This window comes from Thermobia domestica, chromosome 4, assembly GCF_964235325.1.
Source record: "Thermobia domestica chromosome 4, izTheDome1.hap1.1, whole genome shotgun sequence".
In the NCBI taxonomy this organism is placed as follows: domain Eukaryota; kingdom Metazoa; phylum Arthropoda; class Insecta; order Zygentoma; family Lepismatidae; genus Thermobia; species Thermobia domestica.
Window position 1 is genome coordinate 18,145,856 of NC_137457.1, and position 16,773 is coordinate 18,162,628.

Below are 16,773 nucleotides of genomic sequence, written 5' to 3' on the forward strand. Positions count from 1 at the left end.
CAGTATTAGGATAAATTATAATATTTTTTTAAAAAACTAACCCCCAAAATTAGGTTAAATTTATAGAAAAGTTGGGAATTCAGATGGGGTCCGGACCACCTGAACCCACCCCTAAATGCGTCCTTGTTTGTCAGTAATGTTTCCTCATTTTGAAACCCTCAGAAACTTCGAATATATAAAGGAAAACGAGTTATTTTCGATAAAGTATCACTTCAAGGAGACGCGATATATTTTATTTCACATGGTGGTATCCCAACTTAACAAGGGAAAGAATTCCTTTACTTTGGTTCTCTGCCATAGTGCTCTATCGAAAGATTAGGTTTGTAATATATACTCCTAAGAACAAACGAGTTTTCCAGAGAACCGTGATACCGAGCTTTGATTGAAATGAGAATAATAGAAAGTTTTATTTTTGCAAACTCTTTTTCCCCCCCTTTCCCCCTTCACATTTTACCGCTGTACATTTCTTTCTCACCAATTGCTACATTGTTGTTCATTTTCCTACAATATCTGTTTTATTTTCAGCAAGCCATGTGATTTTTCACTCATCAAAAGTGTGCAATCTGCCACAAGTTTGTATGCAAGGGACACTGTACCAGCGAGCCGCTCTGTAAGAACTGTCAGGTGTAATCAAAATACCATGTGTGACAGGAATTATTCCTAAAAAAGATCCATATTTTTGTGTATATTTTTTTGTTACAGTACTATAATTTAGGTATTGTTTGAGAGTGTCACGAGCCGCCACTATCAGTTTATACAAAGTATAAAATTTACTGTAATAAAAAGAAAGTTCAGGTATATTGTTCTTGTTATTGAACGTTGTAAATTTTAACTCCTTGAATCAAACTTGATATATTTTAACAAAAAGTCGCCTGGGTCAAAATCACCCAGGCTTAGTACTTTACGTTATATTTTAGACTTGGTACTCTAAGAGTTAATAATAAAAAAAAATCAAAATTTCTGACACATTCCCAGTTTCAGACGCATTAGATGTTTTATACAATAGCACTTTCACAGGATAGATAGAAAATGATCTTGAAATGGCAAGCACACATTTCCATACATGTCCTCTTTCCTGGGCCTGCCAAATTCTTGCAACGCTATTAAAATATATTTAGATTAATATTAAATGTTTCTCTTTAAAAATGAATATCCAATTTTTTATTTCTTTGTAGTATTTAATTCTGCAAAATATGTATTCATGGCACAATGTTATTGAACCACCGTAAGAATGCAACGCAAAAATAGCAGATATATTATTATATCATGACTGCCAATCTACTCCATTACTCGGCCTTATACTATACTTGTATTTTTTACATTGTGAAGGTATCTAATACATACAAATATACTACTATAATTACTACTTAATTGGTATTCAATACAAATAAAATTATGACGACCTGCTTTCTTCGTATTGTTGTCAGATTGTTGTTTTCCTTCTTTCTTATACTTTCAGTAGAAAGTGGATCAAGTTTGCCTTTGTTACCCTTGAGGACGCCATCTTTGACGCCTGTTACATCAAACCCTCCTCCATTAGAACCAAGAGCTGCTACCATTGGAAATTTGGACTTGCTACTTCCGCTGCAGGTAAATAATCTTTATTTCTTATTTATAACCAGAGTGTAGTCTTGTATAATGACATGCATGTCCAACTATGTCTAATTGTGTGCGATGTTAATTGGTCAGACAATTAAATTTAAGATTCTCATAATCAATTTCCCGGAAAATATTCTTTCTCCCAGGGACTTCTACCGAAGCTCGAGGCTTGCTTTCTGCACAAAAGATATTTAAATTATGTCCTGGCTATATTTTTCAAATCTTCGTTGATTACGTTGATCTACATGCCTGTAAACAGCAGCTCGCATCATGAAGAAAAGCAGCAGAAGATTACTTATTATAATATTAAATACATGAAAATACCACTTCAATGACAACACTTGAACGTGAATCTGTAGTTGGTCAAAGCTTCTTATAGGCATCAATTTTATCAAGATTTATAAAGTAAATATATAAAATGAAAGTTTAAAATTTCTCTGTGGATTAGTAGTTAACTTCTAGGCAAGGTTAGTGGTCGAGATTTCATCATAAATATTCAGTTTGAACATCCAAGCGGTCCAACCGTTTTCGAGCAGTAAGTACAATTTGTATTAAGAAAGCCGATTTTGAGCCAAGAAATTAAAATCACATTGGATGTGCATCCTCTGACTATGCACAATCAAGTTAAACATTCGTGACCAAACATCTTTATGAACGACAAATTAAGAATTCGTTACTGTTATCATTATTATTCCAATTTAAGCTTATGTTAGGTACTAACACCACAATATCTAATTTTATTTTAATTTTAGCACTTAATCCCATAATAACTATAAAGGTTACCAAGAAAATACTGTCGCTTTTTGTGTAGGTCAGTGTTAAATTGATCTTCACCGTGAGTTGCATACGAATGAAGATAAGGCGAAATTCAATTCTTGGTGTGTGAATATCCAACATAATACCTCGTTGTGGCAGTTCAGTAACGCCTTGAACGTGCTTAGGACAGATTAAACATGGACCTCTACAGAGCGTCATAAGGGTGTGTATGCAGTACGGGTTCAAACTGGGATCAAACGCACCTGGAGCGAGCGGAAGATATGACAGACCTTTGGTGAGGGTGTCGTGACTACGCGGACAATCAGCGGTGGTTTAACAAGTTTAAGGAAACACTCGAAGACGCACCACGTGCTGGAAGACGAACACATGTACAAAATGAGGATCTTCAGGCAGCAATTGAGGGGAACGGTGGCTAGATAGGACGAACTAGGACTACAATTCAGTGTACATGGAGAAACCATTCAGAAGCACCTCTATCAACTTGGGAAGCGCTACAAGTTGGATCCTATATGATTTGACTCCGGGCCAAAGACAACGGGACCAGACACCTGTGTTTCTTTCCTGTCTCAACTGAGGAAGGAGCCATTTCTGGACAGGGTGTTGACATGTGCTGAAAGGCGGTTATATACGAAGCTCCACGGTGCCTTCATCATTGGTTAGCATCCCATGAACCGCTTCTAAACCAGCACTGCATCAGAAAAAGGTCCTTCTGTACGTTTGGTAGACTGCTTGCTGCACTTTGCATCGGAAACTGCTACTCGCTGGGCAGAGCGTCAATGCAACTGTGTACTGTCAGCAGTTGAGCCGTGTTCAAGAAAACCTCAAAACTCTGGAGTCAACACTTCTGAATCGCAACGGGGTCCTCCTGTTATAGTACAACGCTAAGCCCGACGTGGCTAGGATGACCCGGTACACAATCTTACCCCTTGGGTGGGAAACACTATTGCATTCGCCACGCTCCCGGACTTTGCACTGTCCAATTATCACCTGTCCCTTCCTTGGACAATCACCTTAGAGGATGTCAGTTTAAAAACCTAGTAGAAGTGGAAAATGCAGTTGATAACTTCTTCGCTTCACGACTCACCAAGTTCCACACCGATGGAATTCATAAACTCCCAGAATGTTGGCAGGAGGTCCTTGATGCTGATGGGGACTATTTTCCATGTACATCTTAAGTGACAAATCGATGTTCGAACTTGGTGGGTGGGAAAGAGACAGAACTTTGTTGGTTACTTTTATAGGTGTGGAGCTGTGAGCCTAGCTTCTTGTTGAATAAAGTTAAACAAAATATCTAATTTTATGTACCAGAATTTAGTTGTGTAGGCTGAAACGGCTGACGTTTTAAGAACAGAGAATAGGTATGAAATACGTTGTGATGTGAAGTTGTGGGAGGAAATGGGAAAATCCCGAGAAGACTCACATATACTATGTTGTTCATGAAAAATTCACATTCTTTGTTGTCGAACAGGCAACCTTTGTTTTGCCACATTAATAGCAACATTTAATTTGAAAATTACCCAATACTTTATTGACGATTGATTACTATGTGTTAGAGTAAGACTTTAAAAGTGCACGTGACTTTCTACAAAGGGACGATAATTTCCAAATAATCTAGGTTAAAAATGCGCTAGAAAAATCCATCTTAAGTGCAATTTTTTACGTAAAATCAAGTATGTACGTAGCTATACATCTAGGTATGTTTCTTGTCTAACTTTTGAAGTTAATAGTGCAAACCGCTAAGACGTCGTACAGTGTAAACCTCAGCAGGGATTCATAATCTGCAATATCACCAGATTAACAATGTTGCCAACGTACAGTTTTATTGTTTATTAACACGACATTAATTGTTCCGTGTTGGGATTTACGAAAGAAGTCACAGTAAAAATAAAACAGTAAATGTTGGTGCCCTCCATAACAGTAACAGCGTAATTAATACGAACTTCTGAATGTCCGTTGAAAATAACGAATATTTCGACCATGATGTGACGTGTTTGTAACAATTAGGAACAAAATTATTTGAATGGTTCATATTTTATTTTCATCTAAAAGTTTATTTCTTTACAGTGTTTAAACAAGTATTACATCCAATTCTCTAGATTATTTTTCAATAGAAGTGCAGATCGTAATATCATTTAGAGCAATTGTATATCTTAACCCGTTTCAGAGGTACGAATAACAAGAGTATGCTGCTTAAACTAATTTAGTTTTAGGAACTTCCTTTAGAAAAGTTGGTCTCGTTTACTTGTTTAGCATTATAGGAAACGTTTTTGTCCTTGGTAATTACAAGTTCCCGCAGTTACAAAATGTATGTATTGTTCGTATTGTTGCCGAATTCACCAATATTCATCTTATCTCCGGGACTGGTTAAAATGTCACATTTGAGTGAACGGTAATATCGTCCTTATGTCTATTGAAAAACATCTACTTAATTGAATGCAAAAGCTTTATGGGCACGTTTTTTTAATTGGAAACCATGTGAAGTGAAGTATCATTTTCAGTTCTTTGTTTGTTTATTTCTACGTCTTATAAGTAGATAATCTTATTGTTATTCAACACTAAAGTACTTGCAGCATGCACTAATAATCAGTCTCTTTTGAGTAAGTTGTGTTGTGGAGATCTCCAAAATTTGGATGTTTACGGATGTTTGTGATACTATAGGGTCCTTAGTTTATTGCAGTTAATAGCAAATGTGATATTGTGTGTTTTCGTTTTGCTTGTATATTTTTGAAACGTATAATACAGTAATGTTATGTAGTGCGATTTATAAAAAGTACATAACTTTATGTTGGTTTGGAAAAACTGTTATCCTGGTGATATTGCAGACTATATCAAACAACATGCCCTTATTGATATTAGCTAGTTAGAAAATTTCATCGAATTTTACTCACTGGTTTAAAAGGTATAAGAGAGTTTCAAGATAAATGACCCACTTTGTATATAAAAGAAGGAATGAAAGAGAGAGAGAGAGAGAGAGAGAGAGAGAGAGAGAGAGATGGAATTAAATGAGCGGTTATAAAAACATTTTGATTTTCACAAATCACTTTGTTAGTTCAATGTTAGATTACTACTTTTTGTACAGATTTACAACAAAGATTAGAGGTCCCTAATACGAACAAATTTGGTTTGGGAGATTCGGATTCGATTCCCGGCGAGAGCTCATGGATTTCCGATTTAACGTTAAACCATAGGTCAACGTCTCATACAGCCACACTGCTAATATCAAAATAAAACTTAAAAAATCGTATATCGAACAAATTGTACTGAAATTTTGGAAATTATTGGAAAATAAGTCAATTAAATTTAAGTCAATAAGTTAATTAAATTTAAGTCAATTGGATAGTGCGTGTTTGTGTGCGGCGGAAATAATATAAATAAGTAGTTTCTATTCTACTATTATCTCATTTACGAACATTGCAATTACCCCTAAAAAACACTTATGAATGAAGTTAATTTTACTCTACAAATTTGTTGTTCTAATGAACAATTTCAAAAATACAAGCACATCACTCACGTGGAACATTCGAAAAGTGTTGCAAGCCGATTTCAACGAAATTTTGCAGGTAGATACTAGACACAAAATAAAGTGACCTGCATTTTTTCGTTTCTGCGGAAAAGCGGTTTGATGGGGCCTAAGCCCCTTCCAAAGTATTTTCAACAAAGCTTGAAATCTCCAAAAGAACATGAGCAATTTGCATAGAAAGGCGTATATACATACTAGATAGAAAATTAAGGAATACGTTTTTTTCTCTTTTGTGTGAAAAAACGGTTGCAGGGGGAACAGCAGCCCACATTTAAATATCTCCAAAAATAATGACAAAGATCGAATTCGTCAAAAGGGTACAAGCGATTCCGAGGAAACTATGCATGTAGATTGTAGACTTAAAAGTAAGGAATACGTATTTTTCTTTTGTGTGAAAAAAACTGTTCTAAGGGGAGTAAGCCCTTTCCAGAATATTTTCCAAAAAAGCTCTAAATCTCCAAAAGCTCACAAACAATTTGCAGAAATTTCAAACATATATTTCACATACCCAATATATATTTCTGGGGCCAATATATCTTTCTATTACGAGCCAATATATATGTCCCACTCATGGAGAAACTACATGTAAAAGAAAGAACTTCTGAAACGACATACGAATATCTTACAAGTTAGTCTCACATACCGGAAGTTGTTAAAGTGTCATTTACTTAACAAACAATGCAAGAGATATATATTCTGAAGAGCGGTTTCAAAGGTTGAGTGCATATAATTGGGCAGCAGAAGATATCAAATTGTATTATGAAATATGTATAATGTTATCTCTCAGTAGCAAGCCTACGAGGTGGTCATGCTCATCGCTGCATATGATAAGTTCGAGCGATAGTAATTTTATCTATTGTGCAAAACATATGACCGATAATTGACAAGGCCGTGTGCAATTATACTTATCTGGCTCTCGGCTTGTGCAATAATTGTTTACTTGTGATAATGATACATGAATGCCACAGAAGAACACTTCACGATAATGAGCCACACGATCAATATCTACCTTGTGTATATAATAACTAATCAAAAAGTTAAGTACATTGCGTCAGATACTCATATGTGTATGATGTAAATTCGTTGTTCCATCAGCGTGTTAAAGAAGAGAAATCTAGCATGAACCCCGCTAACATTCTGCATTTACTGTTTCTTGCTTTTGAAGTGATACAGCTACCAGAGTCGCCCATAACAGCGCAGGAAAGGGATACAACACGCATATTGCAATGCTTGCTGGAATACTGGATGGACGATATGGTTACGTTGGACACAGAAGAAACATTAACAATTGAGAATGACGACAAGGAAGAAAATACCGCCCAATATTCTCCTGTGGATGACGACATAGAGGAGTGCCATGGCGGCACAACCATACATGGTCAAGCAGACATCACCTTGCATACAAACGAAAGGCAATCAACTACTGGAGAAGTGGTATTAAAAGACCGCTATCCCTTCGATCCGTGCAAGCAAAATTTAGAAAGGTAACCTCAAGGCAGCAGCTAGAACGCTGGGAAAAACAAGTCATTAGTGGAGGAACACGCAAGAATAAGATATCGCAGGTATCTCAATACGTTCTTCGGCAATTCCAAGACATTCGTGAGGCACACTTTCCAGTACACAATGTTGATCTACGATGATGGGCTCTGCAGGCCAGCAATAGATTTCACCTTCCATCATTTAAGGCATCACATACCTGGCAATGGGAGTTTAAAACAACACACAAAATCGTATCGCGAAAGGTGAGGAAATTTATATCTACGACACATAAGTCTGAAGTTAAAGAGCACATATTGAGAATCATAAATGCCTTTATTGACAATGTAAAACACCATATTATCCAATTCGACCCAGGTAATATGTATAACTCCGACCAAAGTGGTTTCCAACTAGAAATGCATGGTGGTCGAACCTTGGCTGCTCAGGGAATGAAGAAAGTGGAAACAGTTGTCCAATCCGTGAGTGCGACAACACACAGTTACACAATACAACCGACCATCTCTGTCAATGGTGTTTTGCTAGCACCATTACTCATTGTTCTGAAGGAGTCTTGAGTTCGGCCCACGCGTGCAAAACACTGTGTTTCGCCCCCGTGACGTATATCTTGCCGCCTCAAAATCAGGGAAACTCACAAAGGAACTTTATCGTCGTTGGCTAGAGCACGTGTATTTTCCTACTACACAGCATCAAACAGTTCTTATATTGGATGCTTGGAGTGGACATTTAGAAAATACCCTACACCCCATTGAACCGGAAGAGAAAAATACTGTGCTACTTACAATACCTCAAGGTTTAACTTGGAAGCTGCAACCATTAGATGTGTACTTTTTTCGCTTGTGGAAGATATTTGTGCGCCGCTTTTCGGACACTGTTATCTTACAACAGTCTGATATTAATTTGCATCTACGGGATAACATAATCAAACTACACATAATCAATTCCAAGATACAAAGATGTCATTAAATACGCGTGATATCACATTGGCTATACAACAGACAAACCGGCACAATTTCAGACCCCAGCAGAGTTCTCCTTTTCCACGAATCACATCTCGACATGTGATATTTGTGGACATGTTGCTGTGATTCGTTGTGGTTGATGTAAGAGATCACTTTGTTTAAAGCATTTTTTGTGGAATGTCATTATTGTGACACATTTGTTGCATAAGATATTGTGCTTAAAAAACTGTTGGTCTGTGTTATAAAGTGGTCGATAGTACTTGCAATATGTATTTCTTCATTGCACGTCTAACAAATGCCTTTATACTCTCATCCGAATTGTTTGTGATTCTTTGTCGATTGAGACTTTGTAAACTATTTGGATGAATTTGGTGTGGATGTGGCTCTTCTTGCAACAGTTGTTCCGCAGGAAATAGTAAATACGTATATTTTACTTGTATATCTTGTATTACATACGCCTTTTTCTGCAAATTATTCCTGTCCTTTTGCAGATTTCGAGTTTGTTTTGAAAATATTCCGGGAGGGGATTAGGCCCCTTCAAACCTTTTTCCGCAGAAACGAAAAAAAATATGTATTTCTTACTTTTAAGTCTAGTATCTGCATGCATAGTTTCATCGGAATTGCTTGTTCCCTTTTGTCGAATTTGGCGTTTATCATTACTTTTGAAGATATTTAAATGGCGGCCGCTGTTCCCGCTGCAACCTTTTTTCACAAAAAAGAAAAAAAAACGTATTCATTAATTTTGTATCTAGTATGTGTATACTACTTTTTTCTGCAAATTTTCTCATGTTCTTTTGGAGATTTCAAGCTTTTTTGAAAAATACTTTGGGAGGGGCTTAGGCGCCTTCAATCCGTTTTTCCGCAAAAAGGAAAAAATGCGGGTCAGTTTATTTTGTGTCTAGTATCTACCTGCAAAATTTCGTTGAAATCGGCGTGCAACACTTTACGGATGTTCCATGTCAGAGCGAGAATTTTTTTATAAGCATATTTATTCCATTGAATTGATTGCTCTCACTGTGCTTTCATTTCAACTCAACTCTCTTCCAAAATTTATTCTCAAATTATTCACTTCATTTTGTATTAGGTATTTCACAGTACTATGGCATGGTACATTCCTCACCGTTAAAATCTTCAAAAGTTAAACAGAACCAATGGAAGAGTTTTGGAATTTCTGTAAAGTGAAGTGGTCCATATCACTTTCCATAATGACTGTTCACATTATCGCATAGGTTCTACAGCAATGTGAATAAATATGCACAAACACATGCAACAATAGTATAAGTTGCACATACAATATAAACTATGTGCATTAAATTAAGTAACGTAGACATCCCTAAGAAAATTGCAGGTATTCTCAAAATTGCATTTTTCTTACTCGAGTGCTTTCATAACCCTAAAACAAAATTTTCCTGCATTCATTTCATTCGTTGTGTTAATAAAATTAGTTGAGATGACTAGCGTAAGAAAGCAACGAAGGACATAATAGACATGTTGATATTCCATATCACCCGCACCTATTCCATAACTCCTCACATATTTGTGTACTTTTACCTTACTGGCAGAACGCAAAATGTATTTCTTTACATATGTATCTATGAATATACACAGGTATATTGCTTTAGGCTTTCGGTGAAAGTAAACACCTAGATACATTGTAATGAATGAAATGTTTATAGAATTGTCATAATTTTAATAGTGATATTAGATATGTAACTAAATTATTTTTAGATATTTTACCATGTGTCACATAAGAAATAAATGAGCAAATTCTTGGCTGGAGTTCGGATCTTATCAATATCAGAACAATTTGCCAGATTAGAACACTTACTTGTTTTAAGCTCGACAACAAATCAATACAATAAATAAAATTCTGTTCTTCCATATATAACTAGGCATAAATGGGCATGCGTACCTGAAAAAATGTTCGAAATATTTAAATGACTTATATATCCTACATAACATTTGACCTACCTTTCGCATAGGATCATCAAGTAAAGAAATCTTTGGGCACGTATTATAAATTATAGAACTGCCACAGTTTAGGAATTCTGCTCTTCAGAAACTGTTAATACAGATGATTTAGGACTTCTATACCTAGATAAATTTAGGACTTGCGCCTAGTGATACTTTTATTACTTGTGTATGCATGGTTAGAAACAGTTTAGGACATCTGCCGAGATTCCTCCTTATGAAAAAAAGAATGATGGTATTATAACGTTGATTATGGTCTTTAACATTCATTATGTTTACATTTTACATTTTTTTAAATTCTAGCTAGATTTTCAGAGTTTGTTTTTGGTCTGTTACATATGTGGATGAAACTTTAAAAAAAGTCTGCGTCTGTAGAGACATATACTCAGTAAGTTTTCTGACAATTCAACTAACAGTTCTAGGGTATAAACAAACAGCTAATGTTGCTACTTTATTTGGAGTTTTACTTTCTTCTTTCGGTACATATGAGTATTTAGTGTGAATTATAGGATAAAAAAGATGTAAATTCAAAAAGTGGTGTTAAATTTTGTTATTTTTCAGGAGTATATTCTGTTTCTTGTTATAAATTGAATTCAATCATTTGTTTAAAATTTTATTCTACATTTAAGAGATGGGCACCATGTTAGATCTGTTACAGTTCAACCAATGTTTCTAATCTATACCCAAGAGTCTTACTTTAATCAAAAAATTACACTTCCAGGTTATGCATACATAGGCATTGCAGGTATTGGATTTAGTATCAAGTGTTGATCTTCTGTTGATACGGAAAGTAATAAAAACTATTGGAACTTGCAGTTTTAGATTGATTTCTATGTAATGATAATTGCTGGTAGTGAGAAACTGCTTTTGAAACGGATTAAACGCCCGAGGATCAGTTCTAACTTTGAACTTGACACCCTATTGAAACCGTGAGTTTAAAGATATGTTATTTCCGGTTTCATTATTCAACATGCATAATCTGAAAATCTATCATAGTTTCGTAATTTGAAACGAAACTTATTTCTTTATTAACATACTCTATGAGCAATAACTAAAAAAATCATATGGTACGTTTACCAATTACTTAACTAACGATTAGTTGTGTGTTTCAGGTTTTACTACAGCCTCGGCAGCCACCTACAACTCAATCCTCTACGATCGTCAGAGCTACTGAGGAGAAGCCGAAAGACAAAGACCCAGAAACGGAGCAGAAAGCCGAATCAACGTCTCAGAAGACGGAAGATCATGACAAGGACCCACAACCTTCTACGGAAGAAGTTACAGTTGTATCAAAGACTGAAGCAAAAGATGATGCAATACAACAGATCGTTTAAGGAGAAACAGAAGTGGAAAACTTAAACAATTTCGTAGGAGCTAAAATTATTCAAGTAAGGATTACTGAAATGGTCACAACCGTCTTAATCATTGATGTAGTAGTGAATTAAATTTGTTACCTTCTATTTTAAAACAACGAGAAAATTATTATACTATATTCCAGAAATCGGCAATATTTTTTCACTTTTTAAACCAAGTAAAATGAATAAAAAATTCAAATGTGCTTACTTGCTCATTATTCTAAAACATATCCGAAACATATCAAGTTATATAAAACAAAACAGAGTTCTCTATTGTGGTAATAAAAGAACACTTACATGAAAACCAAAATAATTTGTTTTCTGTTATTGAAATAACGCAGAAATGTACTAAAATCCCAATAACTGATATTGGGAATTTATACTAGATTTTATATTTTAGTTACGGGTAAATCTTTACGTGGTATGCTTGACAAGTAACAAACAATAAGTTACATTTTCATAAACTTTTACTTTATTGATTTTTGGAAATGAAAATTTAAAGAAAAAAATATGTAGGAGAAATTCGTCATCTACTTTTGTACTTGTTACTATTATACCACCATTGTTACAATTAAGCAGCAGCACTCAATACATGAAATGATCATGATTATATTTTATACAATATATTTTAAGTTATGTAAGCAAGAAATGAATATAAAATTTACCGATAAACTAATAGAGTATAGCGATAAGAATAACAAATAATAACTCTAAATAAATATTAACCGACTTCGCCAAATCACAAAAAGTAGAAACTAATAAATATTTTAAAAGCAGAAAATAATAATAAAGCACTTTAAAACACCAAATAATTCACTTTCATTAAAAAAATGTGTCAAGCTAAACAAATTAATGCCTGATAACACTGGCCAACAAATTTTAACTTTTTTCAGGCTTCTGAAAAGAAAAAAGTACATTTTCTTATGCAAGAAAGGATGCTGAATATGAAAATTAAAAAAAAATGATGAATTAATCCGAGATTAAGTGTAATCGACAGAACTTTGTGTTATGTAATGTTGACAGTTAGATTCTTGAATTTTCTATTTGGTCTTTCACTTAAGAAGCTATTGCTTCAATTCTGTTCATCTAATTATATTGGTTCATATGTCATTCACTTTAGAATAAATCCAGCTTGCAAATGGTGCTATGCGCATGTGTACATGATGTATAGGAAGAGGGAAAGTCAAGGTTAAATGGGGAATTTCCCGTCCAAAAATCCCTATTTTCAAATGTAGCATTCCCTGGTACGGCCCCGACTAAAGACACCCAAATATAGTATACCTTTAAAACTACTGTAGTTTATAAGTAATACATGTGCCAAGTTTCATTGTAATACCTACAACAGTTGTGACGGAAAAAAATATTTCTCAGTTCTGCTGGACAATACCAAATTTCATATAGGAAAAAGAGAGATAACTATAAAATCAAATGAATCCGAACAATATTATTTATTTGAGTTCATCTGATTATCTTGGTTCATACGTCATTCTCTTCAGAATAAAACAGGCTTTCAAATGATATCATGGTAATATATATATGTGTGTGTTGTACAAGAAAGGGCTTACATTGGAAAAAATTAGGAATTTTCCCTCCAACAACAATCGGCAAGAGCAGAGTTGCTCCAATAGCCCTGATATTGTTTCTCCATCATAGATATAACTTGGTCGAAATATTACCCATGTGCATCAATGACTCCTCCGCAATTTTCTATGAAGAAATCTATGTAGACCTGCATCATATGCATTTTTAATGATACATTACACCCTATTGTTTGATAGAAGTTATTAGGTGCAGATCTACTTCCTTATAGTTCTGTGGCCGCTCGTTCCCCAAAACATTCATCACCACTTTTCAGAAAGAATCTCATGCAATTCTCTCCTCATTTTCTAACACTGCATCAAATTTAGGATCATTGACGAGTTAGCGAATTTGAGTGACAATAACAGTTCTTACTTGATTTTAGTTTCAGCAATTTGTAGAAGTTTACGTAGAATATATTTGAAGAATAGTTTTGATTCATCTAAGAATAGCCGACATTCATCAAGATTATCGTCTATGTTAAGTTCACTCATAAAACCAGTTAGGCCTACATTGTTATAACGTAATATGTCACTTTCCACTAAAAATACTGTTTAGGGCTTCTGACATGTTCAAAACACCAACAGTTTTAGATCTTCCGAATAAGCTCCCCACTTCTTGAGTTTGGATGCCAGCAGTTCTGCGCCACTTTTGGCAACCCCAGGTAATTTAATTCAGGTTGAGTATCATATAGTGAATATATAATGATATTTTGGTTTTGTGAAGGTAGGATCGGTGTTAGACGATTAATCTGCAGCAGAATTTGAAAATGTGGGTTGGTTATCATTGTTCGACTTTTGATCTTCATCGGGTGAAACACTGGAGTAAGGTACGGGAAGTTGTGGAACCTTTGGAGTGTGGCACAGTGACGAATATTTCAAAGGATATTTAAATAAGTAGCAGTCCACTCCTTTTCTTTTTTCATAGACCTTTAATTGGAAGAACTATGCAAAAATAGCAGTTTGAAGTATGATTTGTCGGTTCTCTCCATATCATTGGAACTGCAACTGGCATGCATGGCCTTTTTCGGTGTAGCCAGTCTCGCAAATTTGTAGAACAAGTATTATAACATATATGTGGTGCTCACCTCTTGTCCATATCTCCAACTTTATAGTCAAAGTACAAGTGATAGGCTTTCTTTATGATAGGAGCGAAATTCCACTTTTCGCTTCACTACGTTAAAAACAATTTGCTTTGCACTGCAAACACATTTACGCGACACGTTTCTGCTCAGTATACTCACAGAACGATAAATAATAATAATAATAATAATAATAATAATAATAATAATAATAATAATAATAATAATAATAATAATAATAATAATAATAATAATAATAACAGCATCAACCCACCCAGTATCTCACCACGACTACGTCCAAGATGGCAAATTGTAACTACGAAAGAACATTACACAACATTTTTTCTCTGGCAAACTCTTCAATGCAAACTAAACCCTGAAGGGGTTGATATTTCTTTGCTAGCGATGAAGTGCGAGCAAGATGGATAGCCAGAGACTACGCAGGAACTTATTTCGGGAGGGGTCCTAAGCTTTTCGGGGGTCCAAATATAATCTGAAGCTAAATTATATTAAAATTTGTAAAATTGCTCCTGAAGTTAGACTAAATTTACAAACAAGTCGGGGTTTCAAGACCCACAGGGCCGAAAACTGCGTATGTTCCTGAGGGTAGCAATGAATCTAACCGTCAAACAACGGAAATTTGTTGAAATAAGTAGACAGCTCCTGTTGCCACGAACCCTTAATTTGCACAGCAGAGCAATCGGGTGATAACGTGATTCTTTGAAACCCGAACCAGTCTTCAAAAACTACTTTCATATTCGTTAACAGCATCCTAAAATTAGTAAGAATTGGTTAGTTGTATCTCCAAAGCATTTTCACTGTTGACCAGGGTGTTATTGAAACTAATTTTAAATGTCAGAACAAAAATTAGACCAGAGATTATATATATATATATATATATATATATACAAAGATAGAGAGAGAGTTGTCTCTGGAATTATAGGTGAACATACGCACGGTATTAATATTATCATCTCTTGACTAGTTTCAGCGTGTAATTACAAAGACTTACGTAAGTTCAAGATAAAATTTATATAGAACGTGTAATAGGTGTACGTTCTGCAACTGAAAAAAGTAATAACAAAATCGACAATTCTATGTTGAAGTTTCGGGTGATTAAACACAGAATTATGATATGAACACTTTCAGTCATTAAGACATTTCATGTTTTAGCTGCAGAGTTTCTCCTTAAACCAATATAAAGTTTGCAATGAGACTCAAGAAAAATTTCCTCTTTCAATCAAATGTGTACAAAAATTGGTTACCTTTATTTAAGTTATGGGGAAGGTATGGGACAAACAAAATAGCAATAAAAAAATAAAAATAAAAAATAAAAAATAAAGATGAAAGATAAAAGCTATTAGCCATTGAGCAGTTTTATTGCCTAATTCCAAATGCTATTGTTAGATTCTTATGAATTTTAATTTAAATATATAATCTTTAAAATAAATATAATCAAAATCACTGCAACTATGTCGAGGTAATGCATAAATACGTATATGCATATCAAAGTCAGTTAATTACAGTTTTCGTACCACACCCACATATGTGTCTTTGTCTACCCCAAATACTATCATTACACCCTCATGAAATTTATTTAGGACTACCGGAAAAGTATGCTCTTTTAACCGAATCAACACGTATCCACATCAATAAAATTAAATCCAAGATATCGTTAACAGGGACACAAAATATCTATTCATTTACCTTTCTTATCTATATCTATCTACCTATCTCTCTCTTTCTCTCTCTCTCTCTCTCTCTCTCTCTCTCTCTCTCTCTCTCTCTCTATATATATATATATATATATATATATATATATATATATATAATATTTACTTATATACGTACCGTCAAAAAAGGGTTACTTCGCCTGAATTTCGGTATACTCCTGTCTGTCAAGAAAAATCTGTGTTGATTGACAAAATTTTGAGTGCAAGTAACATGTTGCTTCTCACAAATCTGCCGCAGACAGATCAAATTTGTTTTCTTATGTTTGGTAGATCATATAAGGTCATCCTTTTGGTATCTTGTGAAAAATGAGGTAACTTCGCTATATATTTGTACGTAGGAAACAAGACGAAATTACCCCGCTTATTAGGTAACTTCATCATGCAAAATATTAAGAAAACACTTTACACACTATTAGAAACTGCTATTGCATACAATACTATTAGAAGAAAAAGTTACCTACCTAGTTATAGGCCTATTTTACAAATACAGACTACAATAACATTACAAGCGAAAACATTGAAAGAGAAAATATTGTAGTTTTAAATGTTTTAGTAGAAAGTAGACATTGACAATAGAGATCAGTCACAGACAATGCAAGTCAACATAGCCAATCTTTGTGATCATCGACACTCGCCTCACACATGTAGTGTTGGTTCTTAGATCTCTTGTTGCACACCCCACAACTCCATTTTCTACGTG

At 34.6% G+C, this 16,773-nt stretch overlaps 1 protein-coding gene across 2 annotated transcripts in view; it reads left to right on the forward strand.

The window, feature by feature from the left end:
- Window positions 1–11,702, forward strand: part of LOC145683752 (potassium voltage-gated channel protein Shaw-like) — a 151,290-nt gene extending 139,588 nt beyond the window's left edge. Inside the window, exons 7-8 of one of the 2 annotated variants that reach the window (XM_081755296.1) lie at window positions 1,460–1,590; window positions 11,439–11,702. In XM_081755296.1, the coding sequence (XP_081611422.1) occupies window positions 1,460–1,590; window positions 11,439–11,660 (353 nt within the window). In that variant the 3' untranslated portion in view covers window positions 11,661–11,702. The remainder of the gene's footprint in view (window positions 1–1,459; window positions 1,591–11,438) is intronic. The other variant, XM_081755297.1, reaches the window with a different exon arrangement.
- Window positions 11,703–16,773: the final 5,071 nt, after the last annotated feature.